General features: G+C 38.1%; 1 protein-coding gene across 2 annotated transcripts; it reads left to right on the forward strand.

Moving 5' to 3' along the window:
- The first annotated feature begins 9,909 nt into the window (after window positions 1–9,909).
- DPY30 (dpy-30 histone methyltransferase complex regulatory subunit) lies at window positions 9,910–22,037 on the forward strand. 2 transcript variants are annotated; one of them, XM_004418164.3, is made up of 5 exons: window positions 9,910–9,997; window positions 10,238–10,309; window positions 10,395–10,442; window positions 18,637–18,779; window positions 21,695–22,037. In XM_004418164.3, the coding sequence occupies exons 2-5, from the start codon at window positions 10,274–10,276 to the stop codon at window positions 21,765–21,767; spliced, it is 300 nt and encodes a 99-aa protein (XP_004418221.1). In that variant the 5' UTR covers window positions 9,910–9,997; window positions 10,238–10,273; the 3' UTR covers window positions 21,768–22,037. The 2 variants fall into 2 exon arrangements, with proteins under 2 accessions (XP_004418221.1, XP_004418222.1); XM_004418165.3 differs by lacking the exon at window positions 9,910–9,997 and adding an exon at window positions 10,007–10,137.
- The last annotated feature ends 1,045 nt before the right edge of the window (window positions 22,038–23,082 follow it).

Consider the following 23,082-nt stretch of genomic DNA (forward strand, 5'->3'; position numbering starts at 1 on the left):
TAGAAAGCATTCCGGAGAAGCATGGTTTTCAGTACAGTCTTATATCTTTTTAGAACTGAGAACATACATTAAACACACCCAAGATACATTTTTATCCAAGTTTCAAAGGGGTATTTAGTTGCAAATTGGCAGGTCAACATGACCCTGATGTCAGGAAAGGGACTAATCCCGGAGTTACCAATAGGGCTTTACCAATAGGGTGTTACCAATAGGGCTATAAGGCGAAGTATGCATTCTTATCTTAAGAGACTGCATTCTTTACTTTAATAGTTAAAGCAGATGTACAATGTATGTTTGATAGGCCATAAGTCAGGCTTCTTTAGTTCAAGCCAAATCAGTTTTGAACCTGAATAGTTAGCCCATATGCCTCAATGTGTGAAAATCTCTTGTCACGACTTCAGGGTCTTAAGGTAAAAATCTAAGCTTCTAAAGAAAATCACTTTTTACATTGTCTGTTTGTATTTTATTAATTATGAAATAAATATATCTCTAGCCCCTGGGACAGGAGTGATCTTTCATTCCTTGGCATCCAGGTGTTGAATTTCTGGCCTCTGGCCTCCACTTGCTAAGTCTCAGCTATCCAGTTGTGCTTAATATTGACTGTGCTATTCTGTAACTTTGTCAATTTTTTGTATAGTAAAAATATGGGATTAAGAGTCAGAAAGACTGGGGTTGGTATTCTGGTTCTGCCACTTATTAGTTGTGTGATATGGAACAAGTTCTTTAACTAGTTAACTCTTCTGTAAAATGAGTGGAATAAGAATTAAATTAGAAAACGAAAGAGTACATCTAAAACCTCCAGCATAATATCAGCAACGTAAGAGGCCTCAAATAAATTTTGTTTTTGTCTCTTAAACCTGCAATGCCATTCCAGAATTCAGACTCTACTGGGATCTCAATTTTTAGTAGTCTCAATCCACATGTCCTGTCTCTTGGAATTATATCCCAGTCAAATCCATTTTCTGAATTAATATCTTCCTAAATTTTTCTCAAGAAAAATAGTGCCTGGATGTTACCCTGTCCTTATAATCTGCCTGAACTGTGTATCCTAACCTTCTCAGCCATATAATTTACAGTGTGACAGCCTCCCAGGTTTCAGATGGTAAGAACTTGCAGGACACTTAATCCTGGATGGAATCTGGGCCAGTTTCACCAGGACAAAAAGGAGGAGCTGAGTACTGTGCTAACTAATCCAGGACATTCAGTCACTTTATCACTTTAACCCATTAATTTATTTACAAAGTGACTATCACCAAATAGTGTTTTGGATATTTCAGCTCTACTTTTCTTCTAAAGAATTCCCCAGGGCCTGCCCGGTGGCATCCCGGACGCACACTGACGCGCTTTTGGGGGGAAAAAAATAAATAAAATAAAATCTTTAAAAAAAAAAAAAGAATTCCCCAAACCTTCAGCTTGCGAGATGCTGGATTATTGGGAGCAGGGGCCAATGACAGATATTAAGGACCTCTTTTATTTTTATTTATTTTTTTTTAATTTTTTAAATTAATTTATTTTTTCCCCCAAAGCCCCAGTAGATAGTTGTATGTCACAGCTGCACATCCTTCTAGTTGCTGTATGTGGGATGGCCGGAGAAGCAGTGCGTCAGTGCGCGCCCGGGGTTCTGAACCCCGGGCCGCCAGCAGCGGAGCACGCACACTTAAACCGCTCAGCCACGGGACCGGCCCCTAAGGAGCTCTTTTAAATTAAAAAAATAAAATAAAATAAAATGGCACACCTAGAACCAAGAGAAGAAATGACTGATTGTGAAGAAGGCAGAAAACTTAAAAGAGAGAAACAAATTAAAAGGCATGGTTGGGGGCCGGCTCCGTGGCTTAGCGGTTAAGTGCGCGCGCTCTGATGCTGGCGGCCCGGGTTCGGATCCCGGGAGCGCCCCGAGGCACCACTTCTCCGTCCAACGCGAGGCCGAGTCGAGTCCCATGTACAGCAACTAGAAGGATGTGAACCTATGACATACAACTATCTACTGGGGCTTTGGGGGGAAAAAAAACTGAATAAATAAAAAAAAATCTAAAAAAAAAAAAAGGCATGGTTGGAAGTGAGGGATAGGAGGAGTACAGCAACAATTAGAGGATTATTACCCTATACCTGTGTTAATAAGCAAAAACATAATTGTGGACAAAATCATTTCCCTGTATTGAGTCCACATTGTGGCACATATTATTCATTCATTTGTTCAACAAGTAGCTATTAAGCACAGACAACATGCCAGGCAATGAGTAAGGTGCCAGGATTATAGTAGGGAGTAAGATCAAGTTTATAGCCTAATGCAGTGGCCAACAAACTCAAATAGCGACTAGCAACAGTGGTCAGACATATAAGATATATGAGTTCCAAGTGTGGCTGTGGAATTCAAAAATGCATGTATGATGTGCATGATGGAGACCATGAGAAGCTGGAGAGTGGCATCCCCTTATTAAATGGGACAGCTGTTACTCAGCTCCAGCTGATTTTTGCCTTTCAGAAATGTGGCCTACTGTTGTCAGGTTTTTAAAACATTTCAAGAGAAATGAGAATTCTGAATTTTTACGTGAAATCTATTGCTTACGCGATATTGGCTCAAAATTTAAAAACAAACAGACAAATCAAAAAAACTGAGATGTCAGTATGAGATTCTCTAGTTGACGGAGGATTTGTTACCAGTGAAAGTGTGAACGAGCTCATGTTTTTGAAATAGGCGGTGTAAGAGTAGTAGGTGTAAGAGTAGAAATTGTTACCCAACCTGCTTAACTTGAATTTTAAAGCTGTGATGCTGTGGAAGCATAAGCAGAGTCAGTTAATGTAGAATTTTAAATGAATACCCTAGAACGGCAGTCTAGGTTATCAGAGGGTGTATTCAATCAACACTCTCAAAGTACTTGGTTATATAAATATAATATTACATTTCTATACTTATGGTAGGCAGGGTGTGTTTACTCTAGCATGAAAAGCAGAATAATGGGGGGCCGGCACCGTGGCATAGCGGTTAAGTGTGTGTGCTCCACTGCTGGTGGCCCGGGTGCGGATCCCAGGCGCACACCGAGGCACCGCTTGTCAGGCCATGCTGTGGAGGCGTCCCACATAAAGCTGAGGAAGATGAGCACAGATGTTAGCCCAGGGCCAGTCTTCCTCAGCAAAAAGAGGAGGATTGGCATGGACATTAGCTCAGGGCTGATCTTCCTCACAAAAAAAAAAAAAAAAAGCAGAGTAATGGGAACTGTTAGCACTGGGTAGATGTTGGGGCACGTAAAAGGAGTTGTCTGTTTTCAAGGGTGGTTTCTACCAACTGCAGTGGTTTCAGAAAGTCTTCTTTATCCTTGAGACCCTCCTTCCCATCTTGTCAGACAGGCTCAATTCCTATATTCTGGAAGTATACCTCAGTTTCTCCATTTACTCTCTTTGTTAGTGTTTCAGTCTGTATTACGTCCCCTTCGTCCCTCCCAGCTTTGTTTAAATACTTACTCTTTGTTCAATACTGCTCCAAAGATACCTACTTATATTTATCTGAACTCCTTTCAGAATTTATGGTCTATATCATTCATCTGAACCTTTAATTAGTTATTATCTTATATTATCATTTAAATGTATCACATATATATGTCTGATCTAGCTAAATTAGAATACAAGTTTATGAGGGCAGGCACTGTAATGTCTATTTATCTTAAAGTCCCTGCAAGTTGAAGATCCCCAAGGTGACCTCCAGGTGTGGTGATTTGCTAAGTGCACTCACAGGACTCAGCATATATATAGTCACACTCACAGCTGTGATTTATTACAGCAAAAGGATACAAAGCAAAATCAGCAAAGGGAAAAGGTGCGTGGGGCTAAGGCTGGAGGAAACCAGGCACCAGCTTCCAAGAGTCTTCTCTCAGTGGAGTCAACACAGGATGCACTTAATTCCTCCAGTAATGAGTTTTTTTTTAAATAATTTTATTTATTTATTTATTTTTCCCCCAAAGCCCCAGTAGATAGTTGTATGTCATAGTCGCACATCCTTCTAGTTGTTGTATGTGGGACGCGGCCTTAGCATGGCCAGAGAAGCGGTACGTCGGTGCGCGCCCGGGATCCGAACCCCGGGCCGCCAGCATCAGAGCGCGCACACTTAACTGCTAAGCCACCAGGCCGGCCCAAGTAATGAGTTCTGACAACATGTGTGAAATGTCTACCAGGGACACTCACCAAAAACTCAGTACTTGGGTTTTTATTGGGGCTGATCATGTAGGTAGTCTCTGCCTAACACATACCAAAATTCCAGACTACCAGAAGGAAAGCAGGTGCTTAACATAAACCGTATTGTTTGCGCAAACGGTTTAGGCACAGTGAGCCACTCTCATCATTTAGGGGAAGTTTTATATCAATGTAGGAAACTGTTTATCATTCGAATTCTCAGACACCAGCCATTCTTGCAGACTCAGGCCTGCTGTGTTAACTCTTTTCTGCACACTCCCCACAAATACTTGGGTGAAGGGGAGAATGAACTGGAAGATTTTTCTTTTAATACTATCATACAACCGATTAGACTCATTACTCACGTAAATTTCTTCCCCATTATTGCATGTATTACATATAATTAAAAAACGACATTTTCCAATTAAGGAAATTTATGTGAATATTTTTACCCTTTTAATTTTAAAACAAATTTATGCTTTTGGTAAAAACAAAGTTCAAGTGATGTAAAAGTTTATGTGGCCAGCCTAGTGGCACAGTGGTAAGTTCGTGCATTCTGCTTCGGCAGCCTGGGGTTCACTGGTTTGGATCCTGAGGGCAGACCTACTCACTGCTCATCAAGCCGTGCTGAGGCAGCGTCCCACATAGAAGAAATAGAAGGACCTACAACTAGGATATACAACTATGTACTGGGGCTTTGGGGAGAAAAAAGAAAAAAGAGGAAGATTGGCAACAGATGTTAGCTCAGGGCCAATCTTCCTAAAAAAAAAAAAACATATAAAAGTTTGTAAAAAGCGAAGACTTCCCCTCCCCATTTTCTCTCTCCACAGGAAACCACTATTAATAGTTTGTTGTGTCTCTCTCCAGGCTTTTCCCTATACATATACAAATATATATGTGCAAAAATAGAATCTCATTACAGATTTTCCTACAACATGCATTTTTCACATAAAATTATGTTGTGAGTCTTTTCATGCCAGCACCTATAGATCTATCTCATTCTTTTCAACAGCTATTGAGATAGTATCTTTCCATTGTATTGAGCTATCATAATTTAACCTATTTCCAATCTTTTCCTATTAAAAACTATGATACAATAAGTATCTTTATATCTCTGTACATTTTTGTATTTCTATGGGATAAAATACTAGAAGTAGAATTGCTGTGTGAAAGTGAAAATTCATTTTAGTTTATCCCTTTTATGGTAAGCTCATACTGAGTATGAACTCTTTACATAATATGCGGTAATGAATATTTTTTGGCTATCTACTCAGACTCCATTCCCTTTCTTCCCCCTTCCTGGCCATTCTAAGGTTTTCCCTTGTGGAACCAATCCTTGCCCATTGCATAGCAGTCATGCAATTTAGGTGGGATTAACTACCACCAGGTCACATCCTTGTCATTGTTCAGGGAAGGGAAGAAATTCAGATCTGTGCCAGTCAGCACAGGCATCCACCTAATCAAAATAATTCGTTCAAGTTGGACAGATCAGAGCAAAGTTCAGACTTTTGGTCCATGGGTAGACCTGTGAGAAGTGATGTTTTCTCTCCTTGAATGTGAAAAAGAAAGCCTGTAGCCCTGAGTACTTCCAGCAATTGTGTCTTACTCATGAGAAAATCAGCCTAAGGATAAAGCTGATATATAAAGGAGAGATGAAGGTGAGAAAATCGCAGAGAAACAGGATAGGAGCCATGACTAAACCTTACCTGATGCCCACCTTACTACTGGGCTAATCAGTTGTTAGCCAAAAGTCTCCTTTATTATTTAACAAATTTGAGTTGGGATTTCTATTACTGAAAACCCAAAGCATACTAATGAATACATTTGTCTTCTATTTATGCACAGCCAGACGCACAACCTTTGGAATCAGATGGATCTGGGTTGAAATTTCAACTAGCTGTATAATTACTTATGTAACATTGTGTGGCAATTTTTTTGAATCTATCTTATCATCTTATTTCACAGGGATGATCATATTTACCTTGCAAGGGTATTAAAGTATTATGTGATAGAGTAAGTAAATCACTTCACAGGGTACCTGAACATAGTTGGACTTCTAATTCAATTTTTTTCTGTGCTTTCCCATATATGAATACATTATTAATGCATTTTGATAATGATATTATAGAGAAAAACATTTTAAAAAATAATCTTGTATTAAATCAGGTGGCATAACTGTTAATTTCTATTTTACTGCCCAAGTTTGTCTTTAAGAAGAGAAATGGTTTCAACATAAATTAACATGGAATGGCTCTAGGTATCTTAAAATAAAAAAATACCAGTTATATATTGTACCTATTATGTAATAACCCATGACTTATTTATAAACATAAATTTAAGTTATTTGGATCCTAAAAAGAAAACATAAAGCATAAAATCACTTCTAAAAATTGAAAATCATTTAGGAAATTTTAGAAAAAAATCTAAATATAACCTTTTATGAGACATGGCAGAAATGACTGACAAGTTAGGGATTGGAAATGATAGTAAGATTAGCTTTTTCTTCATTTTTTTATCATTCTCATTGCCGAGATCATGTTGGTATCGTAAAAATCAGAACACACTGTATTCATGCCTTTAAAAAGCCCATTTGGTATTTTCCTTGATATACCAACATTTCTGACATGGGGATAGTGGTAAGGGTGCCTGGGCAAGGGGTTTGGTAGTGGAGACAAGGGAGCTATGGGTAGAGTAGTTTTCTTCCTGTATTAGCCACCAAAAGATACTTCCTTGGAAAGAGATTTACCAAATCTAGAATATATATTTCTAGGTCTCCTTGAGATGTGGTTGGTGTCCCTCCCCACAACCTGTGTTCAGAGGGCCCATTTATACTCAATAAATTCTATGTATTTCTCTGCAGACACATTTGTGTGTATGCATGCTGATCATGTTCTTTATTTCTCTGAACACTTTCTTTCCCACAAATTACTTAAAAAAAAGAATAGAAACAACAACAACAAAAAAGATAGAACATTATTATAATAACAAAGTAGTTAGGTGTAGATGAAATAGAATGTTTCACTAACATTTATATAACTTCACAGTTTACAAAGCACTTTCATCTATCTTATCTCATTTCATCTTCTCCATGAAGTAAGAATTGTTATCCTAATTTTATATGTGAAAAAACATGGAGTTCAAAAGAGTTAAACCTATTTTCTTAATTCCACATGGCAAACAAATGAAGGAACCAGGTTTTAATATTCCTCTAATTGCAAATCAAGTGTTTCTCTACTACACATACTGTATTATTCCTAAATAGGTAGTGGCTGTCTAATAGGTTAATGTTTTATAAATGGAATTTGCACCAAGTCTGTAGAAGGGGGGGGGGTCAAGCACAGTTTTTCTTTATTATTCTAGATTCTAGGAATCTAATTCTAGAATCTATAACTACTATCTCCCTAAAACCCCAAGAAAGACAGTAAGTCTAGAGAGTAGTACTTTGGTGCAAGTGCTTCCTTTCCCTGTAAATTCACGTCTTTTGAAAAAATATTTATCAAGTATAAGAGACAAACAAATACAAAGATGTATATAATAAGATCTTCACCTTTGAAGAACTCAAAAATCTGTTTAACCATAAACAAAATATAAGACAGAATGAGGTACATCCCAAAATAGAAGGACATCATAGAAGCAGATGAGGAGTCCTGAACAGAGTTTGATACTGGAAGTCCAAAAAGAGTTAATGTTCTTCTCATTCTTTTAATTTATCCCTCTCTAGACAGTACATATTATGTATTGCAAATTTCTGTCATAATCTTGTTTCCCAGAGCCATCCTCTTCAGAATCTTTAATTTCATATCAAAACTCAGCATTCTGCAGTATCTTCAATTAACTTTATACTTCTATTACTTTCTTGCTAATTCATTTACATTATTTCTAGCTGTTACTTTTTTCTGCCCATTTCTATGCTGCTACGGCTTCTTCTCTGAATCTTTTCATTAATTGTAAATGTAAAAACTTTAGTGAAGCTTTTTGTAAAACACACTAATAATTGAGAGGAAACTGGCTGATAGTTAATTGTTCTCTGCTGCTCCCATCAGTAATCATTTTTATATTTTCTTTTTTTGTCTTCAGAAGTGTCAAGTGTATATATTAATACCCAATTTTCACTATGGATCAACTCAACTTAATACATGGTTGTGTACCTATGATGTCCCAGGCACTGTATGAAGTACAAAGACATGTAAGACAAGGTCCCTGCCCTGAAGGAGCTCACATTCTAGCTTCCTACTCTACTAAAACTCAGTACTTAGAAAATGTAAATTAGCAACTCTGTTACTTCCTGGAATTTGGAAATATTTATTGAGTGCCTACTATGTATTGGGAAATGTATGGATATATGATAATATAACAATGCACATAACTATTCTCTTAAGTTTCCCCAATTATTCTCTGGTCTTACTTGATGTTATTTCCCACTCCTGAAAAGCATTTATTCTTAATTTGAGTTAATATACATCCTAGAAAATTTCTATATCCTGTACATATGCATCCACATCTTTGCATCAGTCTTATATGAAAAATCCTCAAAGTGCCCTATGGTAGCTGCCACCAATCACAATACTAATCAAGTACACATTATAAAATAAAACTTTAAAAATGTACACACACGTGCTCCGCTGCTGGCGGCCCGGGGTTCAGATCCCGGGCGCGCACCAAGCACCGCTTCTCCAGCCATGAGGCCGTGTCCCACATACAGCAACTAGAAGGATGTGCAACTGTGACATACAACTATCTACTGGGGCTTTGGGGGAATAAATAAATAAATAAAATTATAAAACATAAAAAAATAAAAAAAATAAAAACGTACGCACAAGTCTAGCTCCTAAACAAATTTTATTTACTTTAGATCTTTATCCATGCAGTTTTTATAGAGCAGCAAAATGAAATTGTATTTACCTTTTTTTAAAAACAAGTTATAATCACAAATATTTCCGTATTTCTAGAGTCATGACTTTTAATGGCTTATATCCTATCATACTGATATGCCATAATTTACTCTCCAAATATTTGATATTAAGTTTTCAAATTTTCATATTATAAAGTGCAACTACAAAAGGGATTACTGAATCAAAAACAGAAACTTTGTATCATTTATATTTACATTAAAATAAATAGAATTTATCGGAATTAAAACAATTCGATTTACTAGATCCTGTTTGCTATTTACAAATTGTGCGTAGGAGGCAAATTATCTTTTGTATTTTTCACAAATACAATAGTATCAATAGTATCACGGTTTGGAAAGCCAGTTGCATATTGCTAATCTTGATACAAATGTAAGGTATCATTAACACCGCATATTCTCAGATTTAAAGACTTGAATAAAAGCTTATTACGGAACTCCCAAACACTGCTTCTTGCCCCACCTTTGGCTTTAGTGTAAAAGACTGACATTCTTTCGTAGATAGTTGAGCTTGGGTCTGTGATTTTCTAGTAGGAACCACCCAGTAAGTGGTTTCGGTTCCGCGAGGAAGAGCCTGGGCAAGAAGCTTTCAGGCAGCACCGAGGGCAGGCCGGGCAGAACCCCTGCCGGCTGGGCTAGTCACTGGATCTGCAGCTGGGGTGCCACTAGCTGTGGGTGAGCAGGTCGACGAACGATTCTCTCGCAGCCTGGGGAGCCAAACCTTGCCCAGGTCACCCCGCAGAGCGCCTACAGCAACGTAGACTCTTGACCGCTCTCAGTCCACCGCCCCCGCCCCAGGCCAGCTGGGGAGTTCTGCGCAGGCGCAGCAGTCGTGCGACATCCGTCACTTTACGGCGGAAGCGGTTTGTGCTGGGAGTTGGTGGCGCGGTTCAGGGCACTTAGGAACGAACGGCTTGGGCGCGGGTAATCAGCTCCCTTTCCCCCTTTCCTCGCTTCCTCTAGGTTCTTGGGACTACCGCGGAGCTTCCGGACCTGATGCGGGCGCCCGGTCGTGGACTGTCCCACCCCTGCTCCTCTACTGCTCGGGGTGCTCCCGCGCCCAGGTGGGGGTGAGGGGCGGGGTCGGGGGCTGGGCTGGGCTCGATTCTGGCGTCTTCGTGCCGAAATCTCCCGGGTAACTGACGGTTCTTCTTGTTTTCCAAGACTGGTGACCGGGGACTGTGACCTGCAGGGTCCGCCATGGAGTCAGAGCAGATGATGGAGGGACAGACGCAGGTACCAGGAGGCCTTGGATTCAGGGTGGCGGCGTGCAGCGAGAAAGGGTGGCTGATGTTTCTGTGACCTGTGTTTTGTTTTCTAGGTTGCAGAAAATCCTCACTCTGAGTATGGTCTCACAGATAACGTCGAGGTAACTCGCCCAGTTATGTGCTGTTTCTTTGCGTCTCTTATGAGCTGGAGGAAACTTGGGATTCACTTTTACTAGGGTGCTTTGCACGAGGGAAAACTTTATCATGAACCAAATAGCATCGGATTATAGGTAGCTTGTTTTATTAGCAGTACTAATACTTCGTGGTATACAGACGTAAAAGTTAGTTTTGAATCAAGAGGTTGAACTTCTGAAAGTGATATAAAGAAACAAACGTAGGTTACTAATGGAGACTGTCAGAATCATTTTGCTTTGTGGCTATTAACGCGTTTGTTGGGATATTGCTTTGGAAAAACTGCACATTGAAATTAAGAAAACTATTGTCTTTGTAGCAGAATAGTGTGCTGGTGGAGTCAACATTTAATAAATGTTGATTTCTTTTAGGTGCCATTGGAAGCTATAACACACATAGTAGACACTGTTTTTGCCTTACATGGTTAAGTCTGAATTCAGAGAGTACATGTGAAAAACATACAAAAGAAGGTATACTTTTATAGAGCTTTTTCATATAAGTGCTAAGAGGTTGTTGTCTAAAAGTAGAAGTTACTTTGTAAATGAGTGAATGAATGCTGGAACAAACGAATTAACCCCAGCTGGGTGGGATTGGTTAGGAAAATAGAGGCTTCTGGAGGAGATGTGTGTGTTTTATTAAAAAGAAAAATTACCAGTGATTAAGTTTGAGTAATGAGGGCAGGGGCATTTCCAAGCAGAGTAATAATAGTAACAGCTGCTAATATTTCTTTAGCCTTTTTACTATGTGCTAGGCACACTCCTAAGTAATTTGCATGTATCTTCAGCCTTTTAAGGCTCAGAGAAGTTGAGTAACTTGTCTAAGGTCACCAGGAAGTGTGTTACTTACACAGGAGAGTTGTGTTAAACCTAGCCAGGTTGACATTTTTGAGGTAATATTAAATTGTATTGCTGATCTTGACCAACCCCTAGAGTTTGCTGACATGTGGAATGATTACTCTGTGCTTATAAAATTGCTAGGAATGTTCATTGGTTTGATAGCAGTATTTTTTTTTTTTTTTTTTGGTGAGGAAGATTAGCGCTGAGCTAACATCTGATGCCAATCCTCCTCTTTTTTTGCTGAGGAAGATTGGCCCTGGGCTAACATCCATGCCCATCTTCCTCTATCTTATATGACACGCCTCCACAGCATGGCTTGACAGGCGGTGCTCGGTGTGCGCCCAGGATCCCAACCTGCGAACCCTGGGCCGCCGAAGTTGAGTGTGTGCACTTAACTGCTGTGCCACTGGGCGGTCCCCTGATGTCAGTATTAAGAGAATCTGTCTCTTTTCATAATGCAGTTTTTATTTGAACTGCTATGCTGAATCAGGTGAAGATTGTCTACACCACTTTGTGTTTTAGTCATTTTGGGCATCAGCCCAAAGTCTTTTCTTGATGGTGCTTATATATGAAGGCAGAGCCATGATACAGTAGAGCAATGATACCCAAATGCTTTTTCTCAAACCCTCAGACCAATTTCCATGGTACAGTGAGAAAAAAACGAGAGTGGACTGAGTGAGTGATAATGATATATTGTTTAGTGATTGGTCTTCCTGCTTCTATAATTTTAAACTGCCCATTCTTTTATGAATTAATAGTGATAGTAAAATAATAATTATGTTTGTTTGTAACTTTTTACTTGGCAAAATAGAGTTAACAACCCTATGTCAGTCCCTTCATGCATTGTATTATTTTATTTCTAATTTACTTGTTTGTGATAGCTGAAGGTCTGGAAACCACAATTTTACAGCTGCTGCTCCTGCTGCTTATTCTCTTATGATTCCATTTTATTTCCTTTATTGGCTTATTATATATTTTTTTAGGTGGGTGCTTTAGGGCTTATAATATGCAAGTTTAACTTACCAAAATTTACCTTCAAGTGGTATTATTTCTTTTTGCCTGTAATATAAGAACCTTAGAACAGTATTCTTCCATTTCCTCTCTCCTGGCCTTTGTACTATTGTTATCATATATTTTACTTCTACATATGTTATCAACTCTGCAATTCATTATTTTTGTATTTTCTTTAAAAAGTCAGTTATCTTTTTTTTTTGAGAAAGATTGGCCCTGAGCTAACATCTGTTGCCAGTCTTCCTCCTTTTTTCCTTTTTTCTCCCCACAGCCCCAGTAAATAGTTCTATGTCATAGTTGTACATCCTTCTAGTTGCTCTGTGTGGTACGCCGCCTCAGCATGGCTTGACGAGCTGTGCGTAGGTCAGCACCCAGGATCCAAACCGGCGAACCCCAGGCCGCTGACGCGGAGTGTGCGAACTTAACTGCTACACCACCGGGCTGACCCCAAAACTCAGTTATCTTTAAAGATATTTAAACAATAAGAGAGAGGAGTATTTCACATTTACCCACGTATTTACCATTTCTGGGTTCTTCACTCTTTTGTGTAGATACAGATTTCCATCTGGTATTATTTTCCTTTTGCTTGAAGGGCATCCTTTAAAATTTCTTATAGTGGAGGTCGGCTGGTAAGGAATTCTTTCACCTTCTGAATATCTGAAAAGGTCATTATTTTGCCTTTGTGTTTTTGTGGGTTTTTTTGGTGAGGGAGATTGGCCATGAGCTGACATCCATTGCCAGTCTTCCTCTTTTTTTTTTTATTGATGTTTTAATAGTTTTTAGCATTGTGAAATTTTGGGTTGTACATTTTTGTTTGTGCATTACGATATATATGACTCCCTTCACCCCTTGTGCCCACCCCCCACCCCCCTTGCCCCTGGTCACCACAATACCGTTTTCTCTGTCCATCTGTTCGTTTATATTCCACATATGAGTGAGATCCTACAGTGTTTGTCTTTCTCTTTCTGGCTTATTTCGCTTAACATAATACGCTCCAGGCCCATCCATGTTGTTGCAAATGGGACGATTTTGGTTTTTTTTATGGCTGAGTAGTATTCCATTGTATATATATACCACATTTTCTTGATCCAGTCATCAGTCGAGGGACACTTAGGTTGCTTCCACTTCTTGGCTATGGTAAATAATGCTGCAGTGAACATAGGGGTGCATAAGCCTCTTTGGATTGTTGATTTCAGGTTCGTTGGATAGATTCCCAGTAGTGCGATGGCTGGGTCATAGGGTATCTCTATTTTTAATTCTTTGAGGAATCTCCATACCCTTTTCCATAGAGGCTGCACCAGTTTGCATTCCTACCAGCTGTGTATAAGGGTTCCTGTTTCTCCACATCCTCTCCAACACTTGTTGGTTTTTGTCTTGGTGATTATAGCCATTCTAACGGGCATGAGGTGATACCTTAGTGTTGTTTTGATTTGCATTTCCCTGATGATTAGTGATGTTGAACATCTTTTCATGTGCCTATTGGCCATGTGTATATCTTCTTTGGAGAATTGTCTGTTCATTTCCTCTGCCCATTTTTTGATCGCGTTGTTTGTTTTTTTGTTGTTCAGTTGTGTGAGTTCTTTATATATTATGGAGATCAACCCCTTGTCAGATGTATGTTTTGCAAATATTCTCTCCCAGCTGGTGGGTTGTCTGTTCATCTTGATTCTGGTTTCGTTTGTCTTATAGAAGCTCTTTAATCTGACAAAGTCCCACTTGTTTATTTTTTCTTTAGTTTCCCTAGTGCCAGTCTTCCTCTTTTTGCTTGAGGAAGATTGGCCCTGAGCTAACATCTGTACCTATCTTCCTCCTATTTTGTATGTGGGGTGCCGCCACAGCATGGCTTGATGAGCAGTACGTAGGTCTGCGCCCGGGATCTGAACCTGCGAAACCTGGGCTGCCGAAGCAGAGCACGCAAACTTAACCACTGTGCCACTGGGCCGGCTGCTGCCTTTGTTTTTGAGATACTCCTGCTGGGTATAGATTTGCTGCACTGTGTTCTGGCTGATGTTGTTTCTTTTTCTTTTTTTCTTTTCTTTTTTTTTTTTTTGAGGAAGATCAGCCCTGAGCTAACATCCATGCCAATCCTCCTTGTTTTGCTGAGGAAGACCGGCCCTGAGCTAACATCTATTGCCAGTCCTCCTCCTTTTTTCCCCAAAGCCCTGGTAGATAGTTGTATGTCATAGTTGCACATCCTTCTAGATGCTGTATGTGGGATCCTGCCTCAGCATGGCTGGACAAGCGGTGCATCGGTGCGCACCCAGGATCCGAACCCAGGTGGCTGACATTGTTTCTGATGAGAAGTCTGCTGTCATTCCTGTCTTCACTTCTCCATCCTTAATGTCTTTTCTCTTTGTGCTTTTAAGATTCTTATTACAGGTTTTTTTTTATTTTATAATTTTTTTTCCCCCCAAAGCCCCATTAGATAGTTGTGCCCCATTAGATAGTTGTATGTCATAGCTGCACATCCTTCTTGTTGCTGTACGTGGGACGCGGCCTCAGCATGGCCAGAGAAGTGGTGCGTCGGTGCGCACCCGGATCAGAACCCAGGCCGCCAGCAGCGGAGCGCACTCACTTAATTGCTAAGCCACAGGGCCGGCCCTACAGGTTTTAAATAAACTGATTATGATGTGTCTTGGTGTACTTCAAAAAAATTTTTTACATTTCTTGTGCTTAGGCTTCTTTGAGTTTCTGAGACCTGTGGGTTTGGAGTTTTTATAAACTTCTTGAACATATGGAATATATTATAATTGGTTTAATGGCATTGCCTATTCTATCATCTATATCATTTCTGGATCTGTTTCTGTGGATTGATTTTTCCCCTCATTATGGGTAGTGTTTTCCTGCTTCTTTGCCTGCCTGTTAATTTTTTATTGGAGGCTGGCATTGTGAAGTTTACTTCATTGGGTACTGGTTATTTTTGTATTCCTTCAAACATTCTTGAGCTTTGTTCTAAGACACATTTAAGTTACTTGGAAACAATTTGATCCTTTTGAGGTTTGTTTTTACGTTTCGTTAGGTGAGACCAGACCAACCTTTAATTTAGGCCTAATTTCTTCCTCTTGTCTATTCTACCCAATGCTTCATGTATTATGAGGTTTTCCCATTCTGGGTCTAAGGAAGATGAACTACTGGTGGCCTTGTGTGAGTTCCAGGGATTGGGCCTCCTGCTCCTTCCCCGTGTTTTACCCTGGCGTTGGAGTTTGCTCACACCCTTGCACTGATAAGTACTCACCTGAGGACTAGAAGGCAATCTCTTTAGTCTCTTTCTGTGCAGCTCTCCTCTCCAGGCAACTCTCTCCTCTTCAGTATTCTGCCCTGCAAATTGTAGTTGTTTTGGTCTTCCTGAATTTTGTACTCTGTCTTCTCAACTCTGGGAGAGGCTTTTCTTGGGTTCATTCTCCCTGCATTGCATCATATTAGTTCTTCAGTCAGGAAGCGGTAAGCTGGGGCCATCATAGGGCTCACCTCATTTTTTTTCCACTTTTGTGATCACCATTCTACACTGTTAACAGCTTATTCTGTTTTTTTGTGGTAGTTTGGATATATATTTTTTTAGATTAATTCAGGATTTTGACTTAACTAAATTAAGCATATCAATTGGTGCATAGTGGATATTCAGTAAATGTTTGAATGAAATGAGAGGATTTGGTCAAGGAATTTATTATAGGATCTATAGGGGTTGCTTAGGCATTGCTGTTTCTTATTGAAGGCATTGAAATGTCGTTTTTGTCTGTTTTTGTCATATGTAGGTATTATCTATTGAAATTTACCGATGAACAATAAGTTTCTTAATCCATTGGGAAATAAATAGCTATTTTATTTTATTTTATTTTATTTATTTTTTTTGTGTGTGTGAGGAAGGTCAGCCCTGTGCTAACATCTGCCAATCCTCTTTTTTTGCTGAGAAAGACTGGCCCTGGGCTAACATCTGTGCCCATCTTCCTCCACTTTATATGGGACGCTGCCACAGCATGGCTTGCCAAGCAATTGCGTCGGTGCATGCCCGGGATCCGAACCGGCGAACCCCGGGCCCCCGCAGTGGAGCGCGTGCACTTAACTGCTTGTGCCACCGGGCCAGCCCCTAAATAGCTATTTTATACATTAATTAAGTATAGAAAATGATTTTCTTACTGAGTCCCAAAATTAGATTGAAAAATCATAAGCAAAACTAGAAGAGTTGCCTGACATAGTTCTGGGAAGTGTCTTTGGAAACTATGGTGTATGTTGTAGGTATGTGATTAAAGTTTTTTCTCACTTTTTACAAAATAAAATTAAGTCTAGAAGAATGTTTTTTTGTTCTTGTTGACTCATGCATATCCAGTTCGAGTGTGATTGGAGCTAAACTTCATTTAAATGAAAGTGCTTTTAATAGTGTTTTGTCTTTTATTTTTATTTTTATTTTTTTTTAATTTTTTGTTTATTGCAGTAACATTGGTTTATAACATTGTAAAAATTTCAGGTGTACATCATTGTACCTCTATTTCTGCATAGATTACATCATGTTCACCACCAAAATACTAATTACAACCCATCACCACACACATGTACCCAATTATCCCTTTCACCCTCCTCCCTCCCCCCTTCCCCTCTGGTAACCACCAATCCAATCTCTGTCCCTATGTGTTTGTTTATTGTTGTTATTATCTACTACTTACTGAAGGAAATCATACGGTATTTGACCTTCTCCCTCTGACTTATTTCACTTTGCATCATGCCCTCAATGTCCATCCATGTTGTCACAAATGGCTGGATTTCATCATTTCTTATGGCTGAGTAGTATTCCATTGTGTATATATACCACAGCTTTTTATCCATTCGTCCCTTGATGGGCACTTAGGTTGCTTCAAGTCTTGGCTATTGTGAATAAGGCTGCAATGAACACAGGGGTGCATGTACCTTTGCAAATTGGTGTTTTCAAGTTCTTTGGATAAATACCCAACAGTGGAATAGCTGGATCATATGGTAGTTCTATCGTTGATTTTTGAGGAATCTCCATACTGTTTTCCATAGTGGCTGCACCAGTTTGCACTCCCACCAGCAGTGTATGAGAGTTCCCTTCTCTCCACAACCTCTCCAACACATGTTGTTTCCTGTCTTGTTAATTATAGCCATTCTGACGGGCGTGAGGTGATATCTCATTGTAGTTTTGATTTGCATTTCCCTGATAGTTAGTGATTTTGAACATCTTTTCATGTGTCTGTTGGCCATCAGTATATCTTCTTTGGAGAAATGTCTGTTCAGGTCTTTTGCCCATTTTTTAATTGGGTTGGTAGTTTTTTTGTTGTTGAGATGCATGAGTTCTTTATATATTTTGGAGATTAAGCCCTTATCAGATGTATGGTTTGCAAATATCTTCTCCCAATTGTTAGGTTGTCTTGTGTTTTGTCTTTTAGATAGCTACTTATTCTAAATTTTTAAATTGGTAGATTTCCAAAAGAAGGCAAAGTTTTTCAATAAAGTAGTTTTTGATGCCCTGGATGTCAAATGAATCTGCGTGAAAAGCCCCAGATTTGGGCGTCCTTACCTTAGGAGTAGAAAGTATAAGTCATTGTTTCCTAAACATTTAAATATCACATTAATGATCTTTTCCTTATTACTAATTTCCCTTGTTTTTTGGCTATTATTTACTTAATATTTTTTTCTTAAATCTATTCACTTTTAAAAATCATAGATGCATTTCTTAAAAAAAAGAAACATAAATGGAAAAGCATTCTCATTGTGATAGAGGGTAACCATAAAAATGAAAATAGAGACTACAAAACTGGTAATAAATTTTAGCTGGATTCTATTGCCAGTGGAAGGCTCTGAGCCTGAAGCCTGTTGTCTCTGTTAAGAAGGGCGTTTAGCAAGTGTTACAGAAGTGTTAAAGACATATTAGTACCAAATGAGTCTTTGTCCTTGATATTATCTGTGATGAAAGAATTGAAACAGGACTAGCTTTCTCATTGTGATTCATTGCTACTTATTGTCATGTTTAGATTCTTTGAAGCACACCATAAGAAGGTATTCTCATGAAAAAAAGAAAAATAACTTGTATTTACTTCTAAAATGCAGAAGGAAAGGGAGAAAGAGTAGGATCTGGAGATATGACATTAAGAGAATGAGATGTTATGGCTCTTTCAGAGAGAAGAAGCTTGAATGAAATTTAGAGATGGGTCTGGTTTTATTTTCAACAGAGACTTGCAGTTCCATGCCAGTTTTCTGGTCATTAATTTGCCTTTTCTATTAGTGTCATATTTCCATTAATGTTTGTTTAGCACTCAGAATAATCTAGTTATTTGTAATATTTGTGCATGTTTTTTGAATTCACTAGAGGATAGTAGAAAATGAGAAGATTAACGCAGAAAAGTCATCAAAACAGAAAGTGGATCTCCAGTCTTTGCCAACTCGTGCCTACCTGGATCAGACAGTTGTGCCTATCTTATTACAAGGACTTGCTGTGCTTGCAAAGGAAAGGTAAGATAATAGTGTCTGCAAATGGAGTTACCAGAGAAAGCAAAATAAAGACTTCCCTAATTGAAATATCATTAGTTATGTATAGTTATTTTTCACTATAGAAAGTATTTATGAATATTAAAGATTTTTTTAAAGTAGTCAGCCCATAATCTCAATTCAGACACTTTAATTTTCTTCTACTTGTCATAGAGCATATGCATATTTGTAAAGATTTATAATCATGGTATACATGTAAATTTGTATCTCCTTTTTACTAATATTACAACCTAAAACTTTTTCTGTATCTGTGCATAGCCTTTGTGATTATAATTTAAATTATAATAATACCACAGTTAACTTAGCCATTTTCTCATTGTTGAACATTTAGGTCCAATTTCCTTTGTTATTGTAGGTCACCAGGCAGTTTATCTGTTTTCATGCCTCTTTTGCTTTTGTTTAATTACTTTAATTACTTTCTTATGATAAATTCCCAAGAGCTGGTTTGCTAGTTCAAAGGACATGACTATTTTTATGGTGTTTGACACATAATATCATATTTCTGTCCAAAAGTTAATCTTTAAAATTCTTCCAGTGTCATCATAGCTCAACAGCATTAATGTTATAAACTTCTTTTGCCAAGTGGTTTTAATTTATATTTCTTTATTAGCAAGATTACAGTTTTTCTCTTTTCTGTGCATGTTTTTCCCGAGTAATTCTACCTAAATTCTTTTTGTATAAGCAAATATAATAAGAAAAATATATTTTTTAGTTACATTAGTCAACGTTTATTAGGTATAAATTATATTTTATTCAAAGAATAATAATGAACACTGTAGCAAACTGATGTAACTTGATAAGGAACTTGATGGAAATATGTCTCCTCTTACACTAAGAATTAGTTGTTGATTTAGAATAGGTATATTAATTAGTTTATTTAAAAATTATATGAATTAACATTAAGTATTTGTCTTGGATTGTTATATTTATAAAATAGGATTTATTTATGAGTGCAAGATATGTCTTGGCTTTACTACTGACAGTTAAAATATAGGCATCTTTTATATTTTTTTGTTCTTTCTCTAAAGAAGGCCAATATATTAGAAATTTAAATATTTCTTTAAATGCTAGAAGAAAAAATTTGAAGAAGTTTCTAAGTAACATGCTATTAGTAAATACAAATTTTAAGTAAGGAGTTCTGGCAAACTAAATCATCAAATTATCCATAAATATGTGAAAAGTGTTGTCTATGTATAATCAGTCCAAAAGGCTGTCTAAAGTGCTAAGGGAATGTTTTGAGATCATTATGGTTCATAATATATATTCTAAATATGCATTTTTCATAATAGGGTTTAATAGATGTTTTCCCCAACTTTTCATGTTTGGACTTCTTTCTCTGCAAGATTGATTTATGTAAAAATGATAAATATGAAATAACAACTCTTAATCTAATTTAATTTTAATTTTTTTCCAGTTTTATTGAGAAATAATTGATTTACATCACTATATAAGTTTAAGGTGTACAGCATGATGGTTTGATTTACACATAGTGTGAAATGATTACCATAGTAGGTTTAGTTAACGTCTATCATCTCATATAGATATAATAAAAAGAAAAAATAAAAGAAAAAAAATTTCTCCATGTGATGAGAACTCTTAGGATCTACTCTCTTTTTTTTTTTTTAAAGATTTTTTATTTATTTTATTTTTTCCCCCCAAAGCCCCAGTAGATAGTTGTATGTCATAGCTGCACATCCTTCTAGTTGCTGTATGTGGGACTCGGCCTCAGGATGGACGGAGAAGTGGTGCCTCGATGCGCACCCGGGATCCGAACCCGGGCCACCAGCATTGCAGCGCGCGCACTTAACCACCAAGCCACAGGGCCGGCCCAGGATCTACTCTCTTAACAACTTTCCTTTATATCATACAGCAGTGTTAACTATAGTCATCATGTTGTACATTACATCCCTAGTACTTACAGATAACGGGAAGTTTGTAACATTTGACCACCTTCCTCCAATCTCCCCTCCCCCCACCTCTTAATGTTAAAATATGTTTAACTTCTCAGGTGTGCTGTGTGGTGGCAGTATTAGAATTATTATTGATTTAAATATTTGAAGAAAAAGTCATTTGAAGTGACTTTTTAAAAAGAAACATAACAGAACTTACTTGTCCAAATGAGTATTGTTCCCTTTGATTAGTCACTTGGAGAGTTCATTTGCATGTCTCAGTGATGCCACAGCCATTTTCCTATATTGTTTTTGTCTTTTTTTTTTTTTTTTTAACTTTATTTATTTATTTTTCCCCCCAAAGCCCCAGTAGATAGTTGTATGTCATAGTTGCACATCCTTCTGGTTGCTGTATGTGGAACTTGGCCTCAGCATGGCCGGAGAACCGGTGCGTCGGTGCGCGCCTGGGATCCGAACCCGGGCCACCAGCAGCGGAGCGCGCGCACTTAACCGCTAAGCCACAGGGCCGGCCTGTTTTTGTCTTTTATTGAAGGATAATACTTACACAGAAAATTACGCATATCATAGATGTACAGCTTGATGAATTTTCAGAAACCAAACATACTCATGTAACTTGTACTCACATCAAAAACTGACTATTGCCAGCACCCTAGAAGCCTTCCTTGTGACCCCTTCAAGTCATTATTCCTCCCGGGTATCATCATCCCATTGTTAGTACATTTTTGAAACTTGTGTTTTAGAATTGAGTTCATAAGCAGATTTAAGCCCTATAAAAATTTTAGTCTGTTTAAACTATATTGTTGGCTAACCTGCTTACCTGTATCATTTACCATATTTACTATAGATGGCCTTTGAATGTAAAATGAAAATAAAACTTAAAAATGATGTGTTTTCATTATGGAGCAATACATTTAAATTAACCTATCTAGAATATAAATTTCTAAATTTTGGATTTCTTTTCCCTTACAGACCACCAAATCCCATTGAATTTCTAGCATCATATCTTTTAAAAAACAAGGCACAGTTTGAAGATCGAAACTGACTTATTGGGAAGAACAGAAAAATTTGGTTTCTACTGTAGATTTACATGATTAAGAGGCAGCTTAAATTGCCATGATTTTCTCCCCTTTTTGCAAGTATAAGAACCTTCAGGACAACAGAACTTATTTCCAGAGTTGCAGAAGAAAACATATTTCCCTTATTTTGATTTAGTCACCATACTTATTTAATGAGTGTATTCTGTGCAATTCTTTTCTGATTGTCTTTAACTTTGTTTTTAAAATGACCTTCAAAATAAACTATTAAAACATCATTATTTTAAAGTAGTTTTTTCTTCTACATTCTATATTGTTCAGTTGTTTTCATGAATTGCTTCTTTCTTGTGTCTTAGAATGCTGCAGAGTTTTACAACAGTATGAAAATATATTATACCAAGTATAATATAAAAAAATCTCAGCCTGTTTTTCTCAGCATTATCCCTGGACCTCTCAGAGGGTGGGAACTGGGCATCTTGAATTTTTAACAAACATCAGAGGTGATTCTAATGCACAATAAAGTTGGAATACTCTAAGTATTGCAGAGGGTGTACAATATGCTCTAATGCTGTCAACCTTTATGGTAATAATATAATAATAGCATCATTTATTGCAATTTTATGTGTCAGGCACAGTACTGTTTTACTAAATTATCTCGAATATAGCAACTGTGCAAAGTACTTAAATTATCTCTAATACAGCAACTCTGCAAAGTACATATTGTTATTCCCATTTTGCAGATGAGGAAACAGATTTGGAGAAGTTAGTGGTTTTGCTCAAGACCACACTGCTGGTAAGTGCTTGAATGGGCATTCAAACCCAGTTCTACCAATGTGTTGCTGATAGCTAAGTGAGAAGTACTCGTGCTAGTTAATATCATTGCTTTTTTGTGTGTGTGTGTGTGAGGAAGATCCAGCCCTGTGCTAACATCTGCCAGTCCTCCTCTTTTTTTTGCTGAGGAAGACTGGCCCTAGGCCAACATCCATGGCCATCTTCCTCCACTTTATATATGGGATGCTGCCACAGCATGGCTTGCCAAGCGGTGCGTCGGTGTGCGCCTGGGATCTGAACCGGCGAACCCTGGGCCGCCGCAGTGCAGCGCACGTACCTAACCGCTTGTGCCACCGGGCTGGCCCCATCATTGCTTCTTTCTGTAATAAAAACACTAGCCAGTTCTTTTTTTGGGTTTGCTCACTTTGGCCTGTATGAAGAATTGAGATAACTCACTAGCTCAGAAAAGAGAAAGTTGTCTGAAGAGAACCAGGAAGGAAAAACATTCATTAGAGCAGTGGTTCTCAACTCGAAGTGATTTTGCTCCCGTCT

The sequence above is a fragment of the Ceratotherium simum genome, chromosome 11, assembly GCF_057802395.1.
Source record: "Ceratotherium simum simum isolate JZ-2026a chromosome 11, ASM5780239v1, whole genome shotgun sequence".
NCBI lineage: Eukaryota > Metazoa > Chordata > Mammalia > Perissodactyla > Rhinocerotidae > Ceratotherium > Ceratotherium simum.